General features: G+C 52.5%; 1 protein-coding gene across 1 annotated transcript in view; it reads right to left on the reverse strand.

The window, feature by feature from the left end:
* Positions 1-22559, reverse strand: part of CACNA1E (calcium voltage-gated channel subunit alpha1 E) — a 272496-nt gene that overhangs the window by 59505 nt on the left and 190432 nt on the right. The window contains 13 exon segments of the mRNA XM_015586256.2: positions 869-1194; positions 1575-2222; positions 3361-3417; positions 7529-7626; positions 8359-8426; positions 12871-12988; positions 13806-13878; positions 14303-14434; positions 14796-14908; positions 16480-16592; positions 17322-17531; positions 18534-18623; positions 19201-19254. Coding sequence (XP_015441742.1) covers positions 869-1194; positions 1575-2222; positions 3361-3417; positions 7529-7626; positions 8359-8426; positions 12871-12988; positions 13806-13878; positions 14303-14434; positions 14796-14908; positions 16480-16592; positions 17322-17531; positions 18534-18623; positions 19201-19254 — 2100 coding nt within the window.

The raw sequence follows: 22559 nt of genomic DNA on the forward strand, positions 1-22559 counted from the left end.
GGTTAGGGCTGGGTGTGGTTAGGGCAGAGATGGGGTGCAGGTTAAGTGCTTTCACCCTGTTTCCCTTTGAGGTCTCCTAGATTAGCACCCTGGCCCGAGAGAACTGTGAGGGAAGTGTGACTAAAAGCTCCTAGGAGAAAGCGAGTGGCTAAGAGTAACAGGTTCATAAAACGTGAGTACAGAGCCCTCAGGGCTCATGGGTGCTCTCACTTTACACAGCGGTCCCCAACCTGAGTGGCACCAGGGACCGGTGCTCCTATGAGAATCTCATGCCTGATGATTTGAGATGAAGCTGAGGCGCTGATGCTAGCGCTGGGGAGCGGCTGCACATGCAGATGAAGCTTCCCTTGCTGGCCCTCCTGCCCACCTCCCGCTATGCGGCCCAGTTCCTCACATGGCCTGGGGGTTGGGGACCCACTATAGGCGACAAACCGAGGCCTGAAGAGACATAAAGTTTTCTCGGAGGCCGCACACTGAGCAGAGCCATCTCTGCTCCATCACAGGTTCCCTAATTTTTCCGGGTGGCAGAGTGCCTTGGAAGTCACGGAAGAGACCATCAACTATTCATACAACAAACCAAACAGCTGAACATATAACTGGGTACGAGATATCACGTGATCTTCCTGAAGACTCTAATGCGGTCACAGGGGCCAAAGACTTAAGGACATTTTATGAGCAAAAACTTAAGATGGAGAAAACTCTAACTTATTTCTCCTGCAAACCAGGACAAAACTGCCGCTCATTTTTACGTGAAGGATGATTTCGTCCCGGGGTTTTCCACGTGGCTTTGCTGGGGTGACTCTGGGGCCGTGACCAGACTGGGTGTGACGGGCAGTGGGGGTGAAGGGGACAGAGACTGTGTTCTCACTGTGCACCACGGCCGAGTCCACCAAGGGGTCCACGTCAGGGATGGCGACGGTGACGCTGGTGCTCTCGGTGGCGGCCTTGTCCGTGTTGGCCGTGACGCAGGAGAGGTCAGGCTCGCTCTGGCTGATGGCCCGGCCCACGTCCAGCTGCACCTCCCCCAGCAGCGCCTGCTCACTGCTGCCCTCCGGCTCCGGCTCCGGCTCCTGCTCCGTCAGCGCCGTGTCCTTGCCCACGTCCAGCTCCGGCTGGGGCAGGACGAGCGGTGTGTCCGCTTCATCGAGGGCCCCAGCCAGCCCGGAGCCCCTGGACACCATCAGACTGTTGGTCCTGTCAAGAGAGAGGACACGGCTGGTGCTCAGATCTCAGGAAGCCGTTCAGAAAAGGCTGCTGCAGGCAGGAAGGGAGAGGCGAGGGGAGGCCCGCCCGGCCGGGCAGAGGAGCTGAGACCCCGCGGGCAGTGTTCTCCGCCTCATTCCCGTCCATCCGCCCGTCTATCCATCCGTCCGTCCATCCGCGGCCCACTCCCAACAGGAGACGCCACAGAGCAGCCCCTGGGTTTGGGCCACGCTCCCGCTCCACTGCCTGTCATATTTACACAGCCCTCATCAAGGTGCATCAGCATCATCCCCACTTTACGAAAGGAGAGACCAAGATTCACCAAGGCTTACACTGAAGAATCCCTAGGGACGCCGCTGGGACCCACTCACCTCCGTAAGTGCTGGGCCCGCTCCTCCTCCTGGATCGTGGGCTCCTTGGCCCCGCGGCTGCTCCTGGGCTCACGGCCCTTCTCCCCGTCAGCAGGTGTGCCGTCATCCAGACTCCGCTCCTGGCTGGCGGACCGGCTCCGGGAGGCCGAGGACGGCTCCTTGCCCTCCGTCCGGACGCGGCGGTGCCGGCTTCGCCGCTGGCTCTGCCTGTGCCTGGCCCGGTCCTCAAAGGTCACCACAGTCTCCCCTCCCCGAGCCTCCTGCTGCATCGGATCACAGTTCCCATGGCAGGGCCTGGCCGGCCACGGCGGCTCCCGCTTGCCCAGGGACAAGGGGCTCTTCTGGTTGTCCAGGGCACTGGAGAGGTCCCCGCTGTCCCCCTTGAGGGACCCCCCACGGCTGCCGCGCTCCTCCTCGCACTTCTCCAGGCCCAGGGCCAGGCCCTCCAGGGCCCGGGGTCTCCGGTACAGGCTGGGGTGCGCGTTGAGCGGGTTGAGGGGGCTCAGCGGGTTGAGGGGGTTGAGTGGGTTCATGGGTGGCGCCTCCTCCTTGTTGAGGGCCTCCTGGCTGGACATCTGCATGTGCCTCCTCAGCTGGCTGGTGCGCTGCTCCCACACCGACATGTGGTGCCGGCGCCTCCGCTCCCGCCTGGCACAGAGAGGCGAGAGCCACGGTCAGCGCCTGCCGGCTGGAGGCCACGCAGGGCAGCCACAGGGGCGTGGCCCGCCCCAGCCGCTGGGGACAGGGTGGGGCGCGTGGTGCAGGGGAGCAAACCGGAGAGCCCAGGACCTGTGGGCGGGGGGCGGGGGAAGATGCAAAGAGCAGGTGGGCCACGCGGGAGCAGGTGCCCCCCGTTTGCGGGCCTTCCTACTCGAATCCCTGCCCTGTAGTAGCTGAGGGGGCGGGTGGGGTGGGATCAGCCCAGGACCGACTTCCTAGTCCCCAGGGCCTGTGGGGCCACCAGACAAAGGCCGCCAGGTCTCCGCCCTCCTGCTCTCCTTTGCTTCTGGGGCATCGGTCTGTACCCACTCTGTGCCCACTGCTGGCCTGGCCTCTAACTCGAGGTCAGAGACTTTTCTTCCTCTGCTGTCCCTCTCCTTTCCCGTTCAGACTGCGGCCTGGGACTACAGGGGCAGATACCGTCAGAGGGCGATGACAGGGACAAGCAGACCCACGTTACAGAAAGGCTTCGCATCGCCCTCGAACAGTGAGTGCTTGGGTCTGTGCCACAATGGCTGGTAAGAACCACAGAGGACAGGGTGTGCGCAGACCGCCACAGCTCACCCTCAACACCGCTGGTGAGCGCTTCAGCTCAGGGCCTAGAGGGCGTTCAGGTGGCAGCGGGGACACACAAACGTGACACGTACGGGAGAGCACGCGGGAGTGGGCTCGCACGGGCGGAAGGGCGGTCACCCACTGCTCTCACACGTGCCTGTGGGTGCACAGCCACGGACTGGTGACGGGACACTCACGTGTGCCCACACGCCCGTAGGGAGGCCCACACGTGGCTGTGCACAACTGCCCCCGTGAGAGCTCCACCCACACCGACACGTGTCCGCTCAGGCTGCACAGAAGAGCACACGACGCACAGGTCACACGCCTTGGACGCACACCGACACAGGCACGTGTTGAAAGGGACGAACCGTGCGCACGGAATGCACACGCGCACATCGCGGCACACACTGATGCGCACACCCAGTGCCACTTGTCCATGACAAGGACAAAGACGCGGTGACCCGCACCCACACGTAACCACTCACAAACACGCAAACCGGTCCACACATACAGGTGGCTGCTGCGTGGCTCCCACATCGACATGTGGTGTCTTCTCCTTCTGTCTCTTCTGGGAAAGAAAAACGAACAGGTTCAGTTGACCCCGACCTCTAGGAGCCACGAGCCCCTCAGCCACCAGCCGGTTTCAAGGCAGGGGCACAGAGTCCCCTGTGCGCCCGGACCTCCTCCACGTGCCTGCTGCCCTCTGCAGACTCCCGAGGGCGTGACGTGATTCCCTGCCATGTGCAAACACGTGGGCCCAGATTCTGAAGCATCCACTCCGAGACGCAAAGGAGCTCCCGTTTCGCAGAGCTGACCGCCTCGGACGCTTAAGCATCGGGCCCCACTGGCACCCTCACTTCTCCTAAACGGCAGGCACAGACCGATTCTGGAAATCCCGTGAAGCTGGGTGGAGAGCTGCACTTTCCCCAGTCACTCCAGTCTCACAAAAAATGCAAGGGACAAATGCTCTGCCATGCACACCATCCAGGCCGCAAAAGCAGCCCATGGCCAAAGGCAGGGCCACCACTCCAGGGGCCTCCAGGATGTGAGTGGTGACCCTTGCACTTGTGCAACTCGGTTGCCCTGGACAGAAGCCTTGAAGGTTCGTCCTGCTCAGCTGGGTAAAGGCCAGCATTGACCCTCGCAGCCTTGCAGAGAGATCTCTTACGCTTACGCACACGCACACATGCTGTGTCCTTTCAAACATGGTTAATGTAATGTGAGCGTGCCTGGGCGCAGACATCACCCACAGAGGCAGACAGGCCTCCTGGGAAAACAAGACTGTCAGCTCAGGTCACTGCTCGGGTGGAGGATAACGCATCTGGAACACCTGTGGGGGAGCCGGCTCCAGCTCCTGAGCTGACAGACCCCGTCCCACCCAATGGGCCCTGCCTGGACCTGGAGGTTGACAAATGCTGCTCCTTTCCTAAAAAAAAGTGACACCACCCATGCGGAACATGCTGGGCAAACTAGCGCCGCTCAGTGGCCACGTGTCGCACCTGCAGAGGAGCCCCGTGTTTGGTGGGGCCGAGGGAGCAGCGGCAGCTGGCCTGAGCCTCCCCTGGGGTCTGGCAGAGGCTCAGTGCACCTGAGCACTCACAGAAGGGAGGCAGACAGGACTGTGGGGAGAGGCCCATCAGCACCCTACAGCATGCACCCGTCAGCGTCGACAGCTGCAACGCGACCAGGCTCACGTGGGGTGGCAGTGCCAAGAGGCATGTGGAAGCCCACACTCCAGACAGGCAGCATGCACGCCCACGAGGAGAAGCACCGTCTACCATCTAATCGCGAATTCTCATATATTCAAATACTGGAGGCAGAGGCATGTGTGTAACAGTACAAGCACATGGAAGAATTCTCTCGCACGCACACGTGTACGCGTGCACACACAGACACACACACACACACACACATCGCACGTACACGTGTGCGCGTGCACACAGACACACACGCACGCCAGGCGAAAGAGAGACCCAATCTCTAATTCCCACGCAAATCCAGGTGAAAGAGAGACCCAATCTCTAATTCCCACGCAAATCGGACACACACTTCAAACTTCACTTCTCCACTCACACGTGCAAAGATCCAAGTTCACACCCATCAGAATCGTCAATGGACCTTCATTCCTAAAATCACACAGAGAAGCATCCACATGTCTTCCTGGAAGCCACGCATCTGTGACCTCATATACAGCCCAAAATCACCTTGTGGGCCAGGAAGGCCGCTCATATCCTTCCCATTTCAAAGATGAGGAAGCAGAGATTCCAAGATCGTAAGGGGTTCTCTCCCCGAGGTCGGCACATGGAGTGACAAACTGTGACTAGCAGTCCGGCCTTCTGGTTTGTCTCTCTCCATGTTCCCCTGGGGACAGCCGCATCCCCTCTTCGTCATACTAGGAAACCGGTGGACTCGCCTGCATTCCCCAGCAGCGTACACCCCCTCCCCCCCAACACGGTTCCTGCCAGCGGCACCCCCTGTGCACACGAACCGCAGCCGAAGCCTGGATCTCCGCTCGTCTTGGATGGTTACGGCACCTTCTATCTCGCTGTGCCCGGATACACACACTGCTCACTCCTACGGCCCTAAGCCTACCAGCAGTTCATTCACTGTCATTCCCTAAATAGTGAGCTGCTACTCTGGGCCAAGCATCTCCCCAGCTCACATCTCCAAACCCACTCCTCCCCCAGGCTTCCTCATCTCAGTAAATAGAACCGCCCACCCCGAAGTGACAGCCAGTCCTCCCCGGCAGCATATTTGGATACCTGTGTGTATTTTTAACCCAAACTCATGAGTTCAGGGAAGGTGGAGGAGAAACTATTCAAGGCCTAGAGAATATTCTAGAGAGGAAGTTGTTCTGCCTTTCCCCATCATTCTTTAACCAATTTTTTTTCGGGGGAGGGGGCAGGGAGTTCTTTTCCTCACTCACAGAAGAGTGGCCCAGAGGCCAGGCCTTCAGTTTTGAAAGGGGAGGCCACACAGCAGCTGTGCGGGGAAGGGAGGACCCCACACGGAACCCTGGAATGCCCCGTAAGGAGAGGCAGAGACAGCTCGGGAGCCCTTTGCACAAGCTCTGGGCAAAGGGCTCCTCCCTCGCCAGCCGTTGACAAGGTCCGCCGCCGGGACAGCGGTCCAGCTCCTGGGGGTCTCAGACCCTCCCCACTCACACGGTGCTCATGCAGGCCCAGAGCAACGACAGGAACCCACGGTCCTGTGGTCACGTCTCAGCCCCCTCCCCCACACCACCTTCCTCCAGCACCGCACGGGTGGGGCAGCCCCACGGGAGGCCCACTCCCCTCGCCCCTACTTCCACCAGCAGCCGCAGGTCCAGGTCGTGCCCTTAAAAGAGCCTGTCCTCCCGCTCCACGCCATCACCTCCGTTCTCTCCCGAGTCCACTCTAACTGGACTCTGTTCCCAGGGGCCACTGAGACTACTCTTCCAAGGTCACGAACAGCTTTCATTTTGCCAAACCCAACGGCCTCTTTTCTGTCCTCATTCTCCGTGGCCTTGCAGCCATATTTAGCCCCACGGTCCACGCACCCCTTGAGACCCCCAGGCCCCCTCTCTCCTTGTCCCTTCGCCCAGCTCCAGGTGGCTCCCCAGCCGTCTCCTTTCAGGGTTTCTCCTCTGCCAGGCCTTGAGGCGCAGGCGGGCTCTGGGCCCCTGACCTCGGTTTCCCCGTCTCCGCCCCACTGTCTGTGGTCGGCTCTCCCTCGCTGGCAGCTTAACTACCACCCAAATTCACGTGGCTCCCCCCAATCTTTATTTCTAACCCCGACTTCTTTTCTAAACTTCAAATGCACGTAACCAACAGCATATTCAACATTTCCACGAGGATGTCTTATAAGTATCTCAAATTTAATGTGGCTAAAACGAACCTGGATGTCCATCATTCTCCAGGAGACCGTAAATACCGCCCCCATCCCCCCAGCTGCTTAGGCCTTAACGCCTGGGAGCAATGTTTCTTTCTTCTCGTTCATCCCCACCCTTGCCACATTTATTGCCTCGTTAGCTCACCCTGTCGGTTCTCCCTCGACCGTGTGGGATGACCCCTCGCTTGCTCATTGTCACCACCCTGGTCTGAGAGCCAGCTTTCCGTCTTCCTGCCTCTATTCTCGGCCCCAACAACCCATTCTCCCCAGAGCGGAGAGACCTTTTAAAAGTATAAACCGCGTCGCACACGCCCGTTCCCTCTCCCACAGCTGCACTGAGAATGAGAGAGAAAACCCTTCGCCTGGGCCTTCAGGACCTGCCGAGCTGGCTCCTGCTGCCCGCCCCCCGCCCCGACCTTGTGGCATCCTGCTCCTCCCCCGCTCCCTACATGCCAGCCACACCGGACCTTCAAATGTCACAGGATCACTTTAAACACAGTTAGGACTCTGCTTAAATATCACCTCCTCCGAGAACCCCTCCCAGACTGCCCGGACGTATTCCGCCCAGCACCCGCTCCTCTCTTCATTGCTCTGCTTTACTTTACAGCAACTATCGCTATCCGAAGTTATTTGTGTGTGCTTATCACCTCTCGCTCACTGAGAACAGGGACTGTCTTGCTCGCTGCTGTGTTCACAGGACATTTCATGGCATGGAGCAGGTACTCTCAGATAACAAACAGGTTCTGGGTTGATGACCTGGCTGCCAGCACAGGAGCCGGCGGGCAGGGAGGCAGGAACAGCTGACTCACTCGATCGAGGGCATGTTGGGCGCAGACATCGGGCTGACCTCCTTGGCCTTCTGTAGAGCGTGTTTCTGGTTGAAGGCCTCTTCTTCTTCCTGTTCATCCTAGACACAAAGAAGAGATGGCTGTGCCTGGGGCCCCATGAAGGAGAGGGTCACTCCCTTGGCTTCCCCCAGAGGAAGTTCTGGAGAGCGGAGAGAGTGGGGAGAGCAAGGGAAGAGGTTAAACAGGGCAGCATGAGGTTAGCTGGGCTGAGGCCAGCAGCCAGGCCTCCTCTGCCCGGCATGGCCGGCAGTGCCGGTCTCCTCCCCGCCCCGCAGGGCGCCGTGGAAGTTGACCCCAACCTTCAGCACTCAGGGGCGCAGGCCACAGCTGTGAGGGTCAGAAGCTGGGGCTGACGCATCTCGGATGCCCTGCGGTGTCTGGCAGTGATGGAGCAGGGCCCACCCTGGTAAAACCCCAACGTTAAGCACCGAGGCTGCGCCCCCCATCACACCCCCCACCGCGCCCTCTTCCCCGAGAGCGAAGTGTCTCCCGGGCCTTAGTTTTTTTTATTCTTCACATCAGAGTCCCATGAAGGGCCCCTCTGAGGGTTCGCAGTTGCTTAGCTGTTCTTTTCCGTGTCCTATGAGAGACCTGGCAGGCCCGAGGCTCACCAAACTCAGCGAAAGTGAACCAGGCTTCCTTCGTGGATGTGCGGCTCTCCAACTGCCCTCCCAGAAGAGGCCTTCCCAGCAGGCCTGAGCCCGACACCACAGAATTTTGGGGAGAGCCTCAAAGGCCGGGAGCACCCAACGGCGCTAGAGAACTATTGGATCCCAGAGGACAATGCTTACCTTGGTCAGCTCCTGTGCGTTGGCCAGATTGTCCACAGCGATGGCCAAGAACACGTTCAGCAGCGTGTCTGAGGTGATGAGTTAAGGATGGGCAAGTAAGAAAAGCAGAAGGTTGCAAGCGAGGCTGAGAGGGCATGTCCACGTCTTTCCTGACGGGGACACTACAAGCTCCCCAAAGCGTCGCTTGAGCAGGGGCAGTGGGAGGAGGGCTGGAGAGGTTACGCAGCTCTGCTCGAAAGAGACTATGTCCTTCCCTCCCTGCGCGGACCATCTCTCTGCACAGAGCAAGGAAATACTTAAATCGAATCACCCAGGGGGCCAAGATGGAGTGAAAAGGCCTGTAAACAGCTACGTTGTCCACTCACAGCAACGTCAAGCAGAATCACTGAATGACAAGATGGATAGGGAGGCTGCTGTGGGAGCTCGTCTCTCCTTGCTGGGAGGCTGGAATTGAGGTCCAGCTAGACCAGTTGTGCTATTCTGTCCTTAAAGATGAAAAGAAACGAGAACCCACAGGCCCGTCACTGAGCAGCTCTCAATAACAGGATGCTAACTTATTTCTCTCATTCTTCTCGTCCTGATGGATTCTATATTTCATTTAACAAAATGTCATCTAGTGCACGAGATCATTACAGAACTCATCTCTATTCTACACTCTAACCTCTAACACCCCAATTTTCCAACTGTCTTTGAGGCCCATGTGTTCTGGAATAAAAAATCTAGTTCTAGCATAAATGCCCAAGTCTGACTACCCTCAGAGTAAAAGGAACATCAAGGTGTCATCGTGACAAATCGGCCTTTCATGCCCATGACTCAATCAATGCACAGCTTTCTTCTCATAGATTTCTCGTGTTTAGTCTGGCCCTGATTAGGTTTGGGGGCAGAAAACTAAAAGAGCATCCTTTCTCTGTGAGATTCTAGAAAAATGCAGAACTATAGGTACATCACCTAACTCTCCCTTTTTACTCCACCCATCCCAAGTCTCCCTTCTCCCAAACCTCTCACGATCCTGGAGAAGTCTGCAGTTTGCAAGGTGCATCCAAATACATTATCTCATTTTCCATCACAACAAACAAAGGAGACAGACACTGTTATCCTCCCATTCAGATGTGAAAAGTGGAAGCTGGGAGAGGATCCGGTAACTTTCCCCAAGGCCACACAGCTGGTAAGCCGAGTTGCTGACATTAAAACCTAATCTTCCTTGATCTAGATCCCAGGACCGGACATGAGTTTTGGAGTTAAATGGACTTGGTTTCAAGTCTGCCTTTAACAGTTTAGTAATTGTTTAACTTTGATCAAGTAATTTCTTCTAAGTCTTATAAGGTAAGGATTAGATGGAAAGTTCCAGTAAAGAACTTAGTACATACAGAGACTCATGGATAGCACACATGCAATCAATGTTAGATATGGTTAGTCATGTTAGCATCAATCATGATACTAGTATTTTTGAGATCTTACTATGTGGCAGGCTCTGTTCTGTATTAACATGCAATTAACTCATTATTATTATAATCTGCCCACTATTTCAGCCTCCAGTGATCTATGTCCTTTCTTCTTTCACTCAGCTCACAATATCTCCAATTACTCGATATGACATATTCGTGTGTGCTGTAGATTTGGATATTCCATTCTCTTTATATTTATCCTCTTTACCGAACCAGTGTACAAAATGCTTAAGATCAGGAACTTGGAGAGGGAAGGCTTCCTGACTCTTTTTATGAAGCCACCGTTATCCTGATTCCAAAACCAGAAACAGAGAGTACAAAAAAAAAAAGAAAACTATAAGCCAATATCTATGATAAACGTTGATGTAAAAATCCTCAGCAAAATGTTAGCGAACTGAATCCAGAAATAGATTAAAAATATCAGACACCATGATCGAGTTGGATTTACTCCTGGGACGTAAGGTTGGTACCACATCCACAAATCAATTAATGTGATACATCACAATAACAAATTGAAAGATAAAAACCATATGACCATATCAATAGAGGCAGAAAAAGCGTTCGACAAAATTCAGCATCCACTATGATAAAAAAAAAAAAAAAAAAAAAAAACTCTCAGTGAAGGGGGAATAGAGAGAGCATATCTCAACGTAATAGAGGCCATATATGACGAACCTACAGCTAACATCATACTCAATGGGGAAAGGCCAAAAGCGTTTTCCTTAAGATCAGAAGCAAGACAAGGATGTCCACTTTTACCACTTCTGTTCAACAGTGTATTGGAAGTCCAAGCTACAGCAATCGGACAAGAAAGAGAAATGAAAAGCATCTAAATTGGATAGAAATTGTAAAACTGTCATTATTTGCAGATGAGATGATACTATATAGAGAGAACCCTATATAAAGTGTAGGGTTTATATAGGAACCCTATGTAAAGATTCCATACCAAAAAAAACCCAAAAACCCTGTTATAACTGATCAGTGAATTCAGTAAAGTAGCAGCATACAAAATTAATATTTGGAAGTCAGCTTCATTTTTATACACCAATGATGAACTTTCAGAAAGAGAAATTAAGAAAACAATTCCATTTATAATTGCATCAAAAACAATAAAATACCTAGGAATCAAATTAACTAAGGAAGTAAAAGACCTGTTCTCAGAAAATTATGTCACTAAAAAAAGAAACTGAAGAAAATACGGATAAATGGAAGCATATACTGTGCTCATGGGTAGGAAGAATCAACCCAAAGTAATCTATAGACTCAATGCAACCCCCATCAAAATACCATTGGCATTTTTCAGAGAACTGAAACAAATAATCTGAAAACAGATAGAACCATAAAAGACCCCAAATAGCCAAAGCGATCTTGAGAAAGAACAAAAGTTGGAGATATCACACTACCTGATACCAAAGTATTCTACAAGGCTACAGTAATCAAAACAGCACGGTACTGGCGTAAAAACAGACACCTAGATCAATGGAACAGAATAGAGAGCCCAGACATAAATCCACGCCTACACAGTCATTTAATCTGTGACAAAGGAGGCAAGAATATAAAATGGGGTCAAGACAATCTCTTGAACAAATGGTATTGGAAAAACCGGACAGATACATGTAAAAACATGAAACTGGACCACCTTCTTACACCATATACGAAAATAAACTCGAAATGGATTAAAGACTTAAATATAAGACCCAAACTGTAAAACTTCTAGAAAAAAACATAGGCATTAAATTCTGATATTACTATTTTTTTCTGATATATCGCCTTGGACAAGGGAAACGAAAGAAAAAATAAACAAATGGACTACATCATACTAAAAAGGTTTTGCACAGCAAAGGAAATCAACAAACAAAAAGAATCTACTGAAAGGGAGAGGATATTTGCTTACAATACATCTGACAAGAGGTCAATATGCAAAATTTATAAAGAACTCATATAACTCAACAAAAATAAATAAACAGTCCAATTAAAAAATGAGCAGAAGACCTGAATAGGTATTTCTCCAAAGAAGACATAAGTTTGTTTTCCAATAGACATGAAAAGATGCTCAAGGTCACTAATCATCAGAGAAGTGCAAATTAAAACCATAATGAGATATCACCTCACACCTGTCAGATTGGCTATCATCGATAAATCAAACAACGACAAATGTTGGTGAGGATGTAGAGAAAAGGGAACCCTCGTACACTGTTGGTGGGACTGCAAATTGGTACTGTGGAGAACAGTTTGGAGGTTCCTCAAAAAATTTAAAATAGAACTACCTTTTGACCCAGCAATTGCACTTCTGGTTATTTATCCAAAGAAAACCAAAACTCTAGTTCATAAAGACCTATGCATCTCTATGTTCATGGCAGCGCTGTTCAAAATAGCCAAGATATGGAAGCAACCTAAGTGCCTATTAATAGATGGCTAGATAAAGAAGTTATGGTTCGTATATACAATGGAACATTACTCAGCTATTAAAAAAATAAAATCTTACCATCTGCAACAACATGGATGGACCTAGAGGTTATTATGCTGAGTGAAATAAGTCAGACAGAGAAAGATAAATATCATATGATTTGACTTATATGCAGAATCTAAGGAACAAAGGAAACGGACAAACTAAAGGTGTTAACAGACCGAGATACAGAGAACTAACTGGTGACTGCCAGTGGGGAGCGGGATTGGGGGGCTGAGGGACAAAAGTGAAGGGATGGAAAAGTACAAATTAGTCCCTGCAAAACAGTCATGGGCGTTTAGAGCACAGCACAGGGTGTACAGTCAGTATTACTGTAATGGCTGTGTGCAGTGCCAGACGGATGCTAGAGTAATGGGGGGTGGGGGGAGATCACATCATAAATTATATAAATGTCTAGCTTTTAAAAATTTAAAATAAAAAAAAAAAGAATCCTTAAAAATGTAAAACAGACAAACACACACCCAGATCAGGATCCTTGCTTCTCTTAGCTCCGGGAGCAGCGTCCGCCCTGCCCGCTCCCTGCCCCACCCCAGTTAGCCCTCCTCCAATGCTGGTCTGGGCCTGCAGGCAGTACAGAGAGGAGCATCTTACAAAGGATACAGTTTCCAAACAAGGTGAGCACGATGAAATAGATAGCCGACCACATGCCCGAGCTGACCCCGCCCTGGGAGCGGATGCCATTGTACATGACCTCGTTCCAGTCCTCACCCGTCAGGATCTGCGCAAACGACAGGCAAGTCAGAGACCTGGGGTGATTGAGAAAAAGGGGCCAACGAAAAGGGGAAAAGTCTGGGCCGGGATGATTTCCATCTACCCCCTTGCTTGGCCACCCTGCCGGGGCGGGGCGGGGGGAAGTCACTCCCATGCATAAAGCTACAGAAGAACATTTTAGGCACTGGAAACAGGAGGAGAGCCTCAAAGGGGACGATCCCAGTCCTGAAACCGCAGAGTCTCTGCCACTCCTACGGGAACCGCCCAGGTCCGGTGGTCCAGTCACTGCCCGCCTGGCGTGGGCGGCATTAGGAGAAGGAGCCTCGCGGGCTCCTGTTCTGGAAACCTGGGTTCTGCTTCAGCCTCAAATTCTGGCTCAACAGTGTTTTCCTTTACCTTTAACTCTAAGACATTATTGACTTTGAGGTTTTTTGTTGTTGTTGTCTTTTGAGGAGAGTGGGTGGGAGAGGTGGGTGGAAAAGATACTCCATTAAATGGACTCGTGGCTTAGAAGGTGCTTCTGATTTAAGGAAACCATAAATGTGACATGTCGCTGAATGTCTTTGACTTAGCATCTCCTGCAAACCCACGAATGTAGGGAGAAGGCGAACAAAGCCACCCCAGAGGGGTTCTTCTGTTATTGGTGTGAGCAGAGCTGCAGAAGACCCAGAAATTTCTGTGGTGACTCCCCCACAAGCAGGTGGGCCTGGCTGCCCAGGACAAGCCTGGAGGGGACACGCAGGATTCTGCTAACACACAGTCACCTCGCGGTGTGTGCCCAGGGACCCGACAGCCCATTTTTAAACTGTCGGTCGGCTTCATACCTGGAATACAGTCATGATAGCTGCAGGGAAGGTGTCGAAGTTTGCTGACGGAGTCCCATCATTGAAGTTAAACCTGAGGAGGAAATTCAGAGAGAACAGGATGAAGATCTCACACGTCGTTTTCCCTTCCCAAGATTATGCCATTTTCATCTCTTCTTTTCCCCTTCTCCACCCCCCCTCTTCCCTACTCTGTCCCCACTGCATGTAAGCTGTGAACATGGCCTTAGTGACCACTACGGATGGACTGTGCCCGGGAAAGGAGACGGGGTTCAGGGCCCTGTGCCGCACATTTCCGAGACAGCTCCGGAGAGAGGGGACCCTGTACAGGGTGAAAAGATTAAAAGCACAGATGCTCGTTCCACGCACACCCTCGCTGGCCGATGTGGGCCACGGACAAGGGCAACCAGGATGGGAACACGGTGATCGAATTAGTGGCCCTGGCGCCCGCAGGCTGAAACTCTGCGGCTCTTTGGGAGGGAGAGCTCGCGGGTGCTTACCTGCCTCCGAACAGCTGCATCCCTAGGAGAGCAAAGACGACGATGAAGAGGAAGAGGAGGAAGAGCAAACTGATGATAGACTTCATGGAACTCATCAAGGAGACCACCAGATTCCGCAGGGAGGCCCAGTACCTGCGGGACCCAGACGGCGTCAGAGAGTGGACACAGCATGCCAGGCCACCCCCAGGGCCAGCTGGACAGCGGCCTGGTGGTCTGTGGCAGAAGCTGTGTTTGGATCCTTGCAGAAAGGGGAGACTGCAGCCACCAGGTGGCTCCCCTCGGGAGTATGACACTGGATCTGGCATCGGAGATGATTTTCTGGCCTGATCTTTGGACAGGAGGAGGAACTGAAGAATGGAATGGTGGTGGGGGGCGGGGGGAGGAGAGGGGAGCGTGGGTAAGGGGCGTAGGGGATGGGAGGAAAGATAACAAGGCCGAGAGAGGCTTACACGCTCAGAGGTGGCAGAGAAGAGTCTGAATTCTGATCACTTACTTGGTTATTTTAAATATTCTTAGAAGCCGGAGAGCCCGCAGGACACTGATTCCAAAAGATGTACCGGGTCTGAAGATGGCCCAGACCACTTCGAAGATACTCCCCACCGTGACCTAAAGGGCCAGACCCAGCCACAGTGAGAGAAGGCGGAGAAGAGGGGGCATTCTCGTGCGGGGCAGTCGACAGCTCTTAAGGGCCATGGGGAAGAGAAAGCGCTCCCCTCCCCTCCCCGCCCGCCCAGGCAGGACAACTGGTCTGTGAAGGCTGAAGGCCCCCACGAGGTCCTACCACCTCTCACCCCGCGGCTCTCCGCTCCCCCTGCTAACTCTAATCACTCGGACTCCTTTGCCGACCACTGCTCTGGCCTTGGCAGAAACTACAAGTCATCGCTTCTGCAGAAATTCGACAGCCGTAACTGTTCGCATGCGACAACGCCTTGAAGAAACAGACAAAGGAGTGGACCTCGAAGCAGGGAAACAAACTCGAATGAATACAGGCTGCATTCCAACATAAAAACCTCGGAGGGGGTCCGTGTTCACTCACTGTTCTAGAATTTAGTGCTAACAACGATGTTTCGATCGCCCGTATATTAAATATTTTTAAGTCACTCGGGTCCCACACAGTCCAATATGATGGTACTACTTGGCGGCCTAGAATCTGATTGCTATAGGAAGTAGCCATGCCAAATGGACAATTCGATGTATTTTTTGTTATAATTATGTACCTATTGAATATCTACTATAGTCTACATATGCGTTAGGAGAAATGACAAAAATTAATCTTCATGGCAACGCTGGGAAATATGTAGAAAACTAAGGTTTAGATGGTCTTTCCATGGCTGTTATACCTGAAAATTGCCCGTATCCGGAAGCGTACGGGCAAGTGCTCAGAACTGTTAGCACATAGCCGAAAATTTGGCAGAGAGAGAAGTGATCCTGGAACCCAAAGTTCTGTGACCTCGCACTGCTGCTAACTGGCTACATGAACTTGCACACGATGTTCTGTTCGCTCGGGTGGGAACGGGCAGGCTGAGCCCTGGCACATTCCGTAGTGCACAGGGCTCCTGAAAGCAGTGGAAGACAAGAGTGTATGTGGAAACCCTTGAAGACTGTGTGCCACGTGCAACAGTATTTAGGAAGTGGACACTGGACGAAGCGGTCTACGTGGGGACTTTCTAATATAAAAGTGTGTGTGTACATACTCATGTGCACGTTTGTATCAGGGTATATATATCTAGATACTTTTCCCAATTTTAAACTGAACTCTAAAAACAAAAAAACACATATGTAAGCTTGTCTTTTTTATTGGGCCACCTTCTGGAATCAAGTCTTTCATCCTCCTCTCCCAGGCATCTCCCAGGATAATAGTGGTTCAAAACCCTGGCTACGGGTAGCTTTGTCAAATTCCCTGAGCTATACGTTTAAGTGTGCCCTCAATGGTGTGTGTGTGTTGCACTTCAATAAAAAAAAAACATTAAAAATACAAGAGCTTTCAAAACATTCAAACGAACCCTCGCATGGCAAGGATTCACTCATTCCTGACCCCACGTTCGCTAATCTTATCTACTTCCCTTTTATAATTTCTGATTTCAGCGCTGCATGCTGAGCGAGGGAGCAAGCTGCTTATCTCGCACGGAGGGATATCGCCGGGAAGCAGGAGGGCAGGCGGGCTCTGGAGCACTTACCCCGAAATCAAAGCAGTTGAATGAAGAGTGGAAATAAAGGCGGGGCCCCATGCCATACATCTTCAGGGACATCTCCAGGAGGAAGAGTCCCAGAAACAAAAACTCTGCATAGTCTGAAAGCATCGAAAGCAGAGGCATTTGTTCCCCAGACAGTGCGGGCTCCGGCCCTTCCCAGCCCATCACCTCCACCTACAGAGGAACCTCAAACTCCGGCAGGACCCGCACATGTGAGGGCCGTTGGTGACCACGACAAGTCGGTGCCGGGCGAAACTTCACGCTATCTGAATTCTCTCTGACCTGGAAGGAGACCCAGGCACACTGCACAGGTCAGCTTTGCTCCCCTTCAGCGGGTGTGTTGGTCATTGCCCTTTAAATGGCAGATGGCCCTCTGGAAAGGGGCTTTGATGAGAGGGCCAGGTTTGCCCTATACACATGCAGCCCAGAAGGCCACCTGGAGCCTCCCTGGCACCCAGTGGCGGCCTCGTCCAGAGCTGACCTCTATGCCCTAAGAACCCTCTCCCCAGGACTTTGGTGATCAAAACTCTGGATGCCACTGAGCCTCCCTCAAGACACTAAGTGAAGGCCTTAGCGCACCCGAGGTGCAGCACCACCCTGTCCACTCATCAGCAAAGGTTCATCTGATTCAATAATGAATAACAGCTGGGAATGGTCACGTGATCATCCGGACCCTCCTCGGGGACAACTCTGGCCTCCCTCACAACTTCGAGAGAGAGAACTCCGGGTGGACAGAACCACCGCCAGGCCCAGCACCGTGCCTTGCTTCCCGAGATGCGCACCCCGACCACGCTGCCTCCTGAGAGCCGGCAGTCACGGTCACTTACAGAGGAGGTGGGTGAGCCACTGGGGCTGGTTGTGGTGGACGATGGCCACGCAGGCGGTGTTGAGAGCCACGAGGCTCAGCACAATCCAGTAAAACACCTGGGATTTAACCATGTGGCGGACCGAGATGCGCAGAAGCCTCTCCTTGTGCCGGAAGTAGGAGGCCCCGTCCACCTTTGTGCTTTTGATGCTGGCTCGGGCGAGAGGTGTGCCTGCGGGGGACAAGCGAGGAGGAAGGATGAGGCTGCAAAAGAGGTCACCCTCCAGGGGAAGGGGACGCTCACACGCCGGTCCCACAGCCAGGTGGCCGCCACACTGCGGGCCTGGGGAATCCCCACGTGCAGCGGCCCCCACAGCAGAATCCCTGCGTTTCCTCTGGGCATGCGCAGTCCTGGGAATGCGTCCCCGGGCAGAGCACCAGGCACGCACCCCGCGTCTTCAATCCTAACAGGGCCGTGTTTACGTGTGTGACAGACTGGGCTACTCTCTGGCCTTTTCTTTTAAATATGCTTCAGGCACTGGAGTCATGCGGCAGCATCTGTGGTCTTTCTGGCACTGGCAGCCTGACGCAGCGCTGAGCTCTGCCTCTTCCACTTTTAAGGATAAAGGGAGCCCCTTCTCTTTTTCTGGGGACGAAACATCTGCCATCAGTGAGAATCCCTAAGAGACCCTGGGACGGAACCCCAGTCATGGTGGAGGGGTGTCAGTAGGAATTTGTTTAGATGTCACACGGAAGTAGGTGACGGAAGTAGGCGGGGGCTACTGGGGTTAAGCGGATGATGGCGGGTTCTCAAAGGGGGGTCTCTAGAAGCAACAGACCATCATAAGCCTCCAAACAGTATCTCGAAGTGGGTTCTCATTATCGCACCCAGGAGAGAGAGGGTGTAGAGCAAAATGGAGAGAGGGGACATATATGAAGATGGGACCCCAGCCTTAAATCTCAAGTGTCATGTAAACAGTATCTCTGAGTCACTTTTTTCTGTCATTGTCATGTAGATTAGAGCCCCACACCTTTCCCTAGTTATGTCCCTTGGTTCTGGAGTCTTTGGCTTCTCTTCCTCTCTGGGGGACTTGTCAACACACAGGCTCTAAGGAAGACATCGCAAGCTAAAGAGACAAAAAAAAACCCTCAAGAGAATAAAAAACAACGGAAGACAGGCTCTTCCTTTTCATGGGAGATTCAGGGACGCGAAAGGCCCGACTGTCCCACTCACCCACGGAGGAGATGTCGACACAGTGCTCATCGCTGGAGTCTCGAGTCATGGCCTCTGTCCGGCTCCGCTTGATGGTTGCCCTCCGAAGCACTGTGCCAGGACAGGGAGGCCCGTGAGAGAGCACACACACGCAACCGGACCATTCCGGACGAAACTGAGGACTGCGGGCAAGAGGCCCGTGACACAGGCGACTGCCTTTAACGACCTGAGCCAGGTTACAGAAGTCGCCAACGTCTACAGAAACATGATTCAGTAGCACCTCTGGGATGCCCGCTAGAGAGCCGGGCGCTCCACAGCCATTTGTGCTGGCGTGTCATCAGTGAGGCCACTTCCTGGTAACGGGAGTGGTCCCAAGATGACCCCCCCAGATTTTCAAGGAAGATCCCTTTATGTGCCATTGGCTGTTTGACGGATTTCCCATTGCACAGTAGCAACGACATGCCCTGGAAAAAAGCAACTCTTTCATTTTTATCACTTTCAAAAGCATTTAAATCTGTGACTCGATTCCCTTCCTTTTAAAGCGGGAGAAATCTTGTGACAGAGAGAATTTGGTTTCGAATCTCGGAGCGCCCCTCTTTTCTTTTTCCCCTCTTTCTGATCGAGAGACCCTGCTACACGTAAGAGCGGGCAACGCGAACAGCCAGGCGTCGGCTGGAGCGCTTCTCACCTTCCAAGGCTGATGTTCCAGTGTTTTTATTTTCTTCCGCAAGCATGACTTCCTCTGCATGGAGACAAATGGCTGAGTAAATTATCCGTAAATGCAAAGTTAGTTTGCAAAATGAAAATCCCCCAGGGGCATCTCTGGCTCCAGGGCAACGGGGAGAGAGGAAAAAGTTCATAGCTCGCTGCAGGCGCCGGCATCGGGAAGACAGCGAGGGAGCCCCCGAGACCCATCGGAACAGAGCAAAGTTCCTTAGTGAGGGGGTGCTTGGAGGATGACTGGTAAAATTCAGCTCTGTGTCTCAGACACTTTTTCAGGAGGCTACCATGAGGGGAAGAACTGATCTTTTTAACTAAAATCCCGTCAATGAATAGAAATGAAAATTTTCCATTTCCGTGTTTCTTTTCCTACCGAGGTTCCTATCTTTCCTAAGCCCCTAAACCTTTCCTAGCAATAGGCTCTTCCTCAGTTTCTCTTGTCTGAAACAGCATCTGCCCACTCATTCGTGAGGTGAGGGAGACCCTGTTTTAGGCTCCGGCCTGTCTGCTTCTTTGATGAAAGGGCAGAGGACGATGCCTAAGAACAGAGCTGGGGGCTCCCTTCCTTGTCCCCACCGCTCCGTCCTGCTTGAGCAGAGCTGACAAAGCTGGGCCCATCATGAGTTTGTCCCTATGATACTGGCCTTTGTCCACATTTAGCTCCTGGCACAGACCACCAAAAACCCTTGGAATTCACTGTCTTTTGTATGTTAATGAGGTGAGTCATTGTGAGGGAAGCCTGGATAGCTGAAGAATGGGGCTGGTCACCAGAAAAACCAACCTGAGGATCACGGGGTTATTACTTTCAGCTTCATCTTCCCACCTTCTGGGAGGGAACAGGGGCCAGAGATGATTCAGTCACCAATGGCCAATGATCTAATCAATCGTGCCAAGGTGACGCAACCTTCATAAACACCCTAAACGACAGGGACTCAGGGAGCTTCCGGGTGGGTGAACACCAAGATGCTGGTGGGGTGGTATGTCTGGGGCAAGCGTGGCTGCTGTGTGCTCCCCAACTGCCATCCCACACCCTGCCTTCTATCTCCCTTCCATTGGGCCACTCCGGAGTTGTATCCTTTATAATAAGTTGGGAGTAGAAAGGATAGTTTTTCCTGAGCTCTGTAAGTTGTTCAAGTGAATTACCAAACCTGGAACCATCTGAATTTGTAGTTAGCTGGGCAGAGATGCAAGTCACGGAGGACCCTGCTTGTGGTTGGCATCTGAAGTGGGGGCAGGCTTGGGGGATTGAGCCTTTAACCTGTGGGGTCTACATTAACTCTGGGCAGTATTTAGGGTCAGAATTGACCTAAATTGTTGGAGAGCCAACTGGTGTCAGAGAAGGGCAGGACTGGCTGGTGGTGGAACGACATATTTGCTTGTTGGTGTTTGGAAAAGAACCACACAGTCCATTGGACTCTCCCCCTGGCCTCCCCAAAAGCAGCCCGGTACTCTACAGAGGTGTCATAATCGGTGCGATGCTGCTTCTACAAAGACTTCTTAGAACAAGCCTCACTGACATCCCTCCAAACTTGCCAACAAAAATGGCCTGTGTCCGGTGGGATTCAGAGTCCCCTATCTGGAGTGAGGTGGGATTGAGTTTTGATGCCCACCCCCACCAGCCCATAACAGACCAGATCGGAGGCCGACACAACCACTGCTGAGGACTCCAGCTGCTGCAGAAAGCTTGCAGCAGGTCCTAGGAAGCTGCAGTTTAATTTAAGCACTGGCAACAAGCACAAGGACAAGCAGAAGAGAATAAAGTCATTACCATAATTCCACCTGCATATAAAATTGAGAGTCTGTAACGTATTTCCCAGGGAGGAGGACATTGTGAGGCTTGGAGGGTACCACGCGGAATGGCCATTATACCAAGTCATAATGTTTAGCTTTCTTTTTTAAATATGGCCTCTGGTGAAACTCCAGGTTACACAGGTTAAGTGTTATCGGTGGGATGCGCCTTTGCGCAGACACAGGAGGTTTTAAAGTCATTGGACGTGTTCAAGGGCATCTTTTTAAAAACTAGGTACTTGTGAAAATATCTCACGGTAACGTGGATGTCCTTAGCCAGAGTCATGTTTGCTATGTGCAGCGTCTGGGCCTTGGGGTATACAGATCTGAGGAGTCCTGAGGTAGAGGGAGGTGTGTGGTGCTGCCGAGTATCTCTGGGAAGCGCTCGAGGCCTCTGGATGTGCTGAAACTGCCCCCCCTCCCCCAATGCCTTTGCCAAGTTCGCTTTCGAACTTGAGAGTGTCTTTCCAGGGAATATAACCCATATGTCTCTGATTCACTCACGCTCCGTTTGTAAAGGGAAGGGCCAGGAAGCACAAGTTGATGTCGCAGTGCGTCTTTTTTCTTAGAAGGAGGAAAGAGCTGGCTTTGCCAACTGGAAGAAAGTGCAGCCTTGCAATTCCGCGTGTGTTTGAAAAGCAGAGCCTCGAAGAGCAGCACCCTGTGCCGCTGACCCTGAGGGGGGCTGTGGTAAGGGCGAGGGTCTGTCAGATGGCTCCTCCGCCCAGGAAGCCAGTGGCAGTTGGGACTTCAAGCTGCCTGCTTGGCCTGGCCCGGTGGCCAATCTGCTCAGTAAAGCTGAGTTACCGTTCTGGGAATTTTGGGAAGGAGGAGGAGATATTCACATTCAGCCCCCCAAGAGCCTCAGAGGAGAAGGCGCGAAGGGACGTGCAGGCAACACTGAGGCCTCACACACCCAGGAGAGGCAGAGAAATGCAGGTAGTGCCAAAGTGTGTGTGTGTGTGGGGGGGGGGGTAATCTGGCTTTGAAATGGCATTTTCAAATCATACATGCTCTCTCGCCCCTGACAGATAAGCAGAAGTTGACTCCAGAGCTGAGAGAGAGCTTTGTGTGTTAGAGGCGATCAGAGTGAATGTCACAGTGTCACTGTGAAGCTCCCATAGCATAATAAGACTCGGGCCACTAAGCACCAAGTCGTGTTCCAAATTTTTCCTGAGAGACCTTACGTTTGTGCTGTGCTCTCCACCAGGAAGAGGGAAAAGATGCCATCATGTGTTGTTGTTGTTGTTTTTTTATTAAAAAATTAAATCTATGCTCAGGAAGAAAATAAAGATCTATTAACACGAGCACAATCCAACCTTTAAAATTGTAAGAGAAGCAAACGCGGCCGTTTTATTTATTGACAGAGGGTGACCCATGCCCCCACATGCGGCTGGGCCACAGTCGAACTTGAGTCTGGTGGCTCTGTGGGTTCATGAAACCACGACAGGTTCAAACCTACACTCAGGGCTGGGCAAGAATCATTCCTGATGCTGAGTCCAAGAGGGAGGAACGGATGACAGGTCAGGGATAGGAAGA

This window comes from Pteropus alecto, unplaced genomic scaffold (assembly GCF_000325575.1).
Source record: "Pteropus alecto unplaced genomic scaffold, ASM32557v1 scaffold101, whole genome shotgun sequence".
NCBI lineage: Eukaryota > Metazoa > Chordata > Mammalia > Chiroptera > Pteropodidae > Pteropus > Pteropus alecto.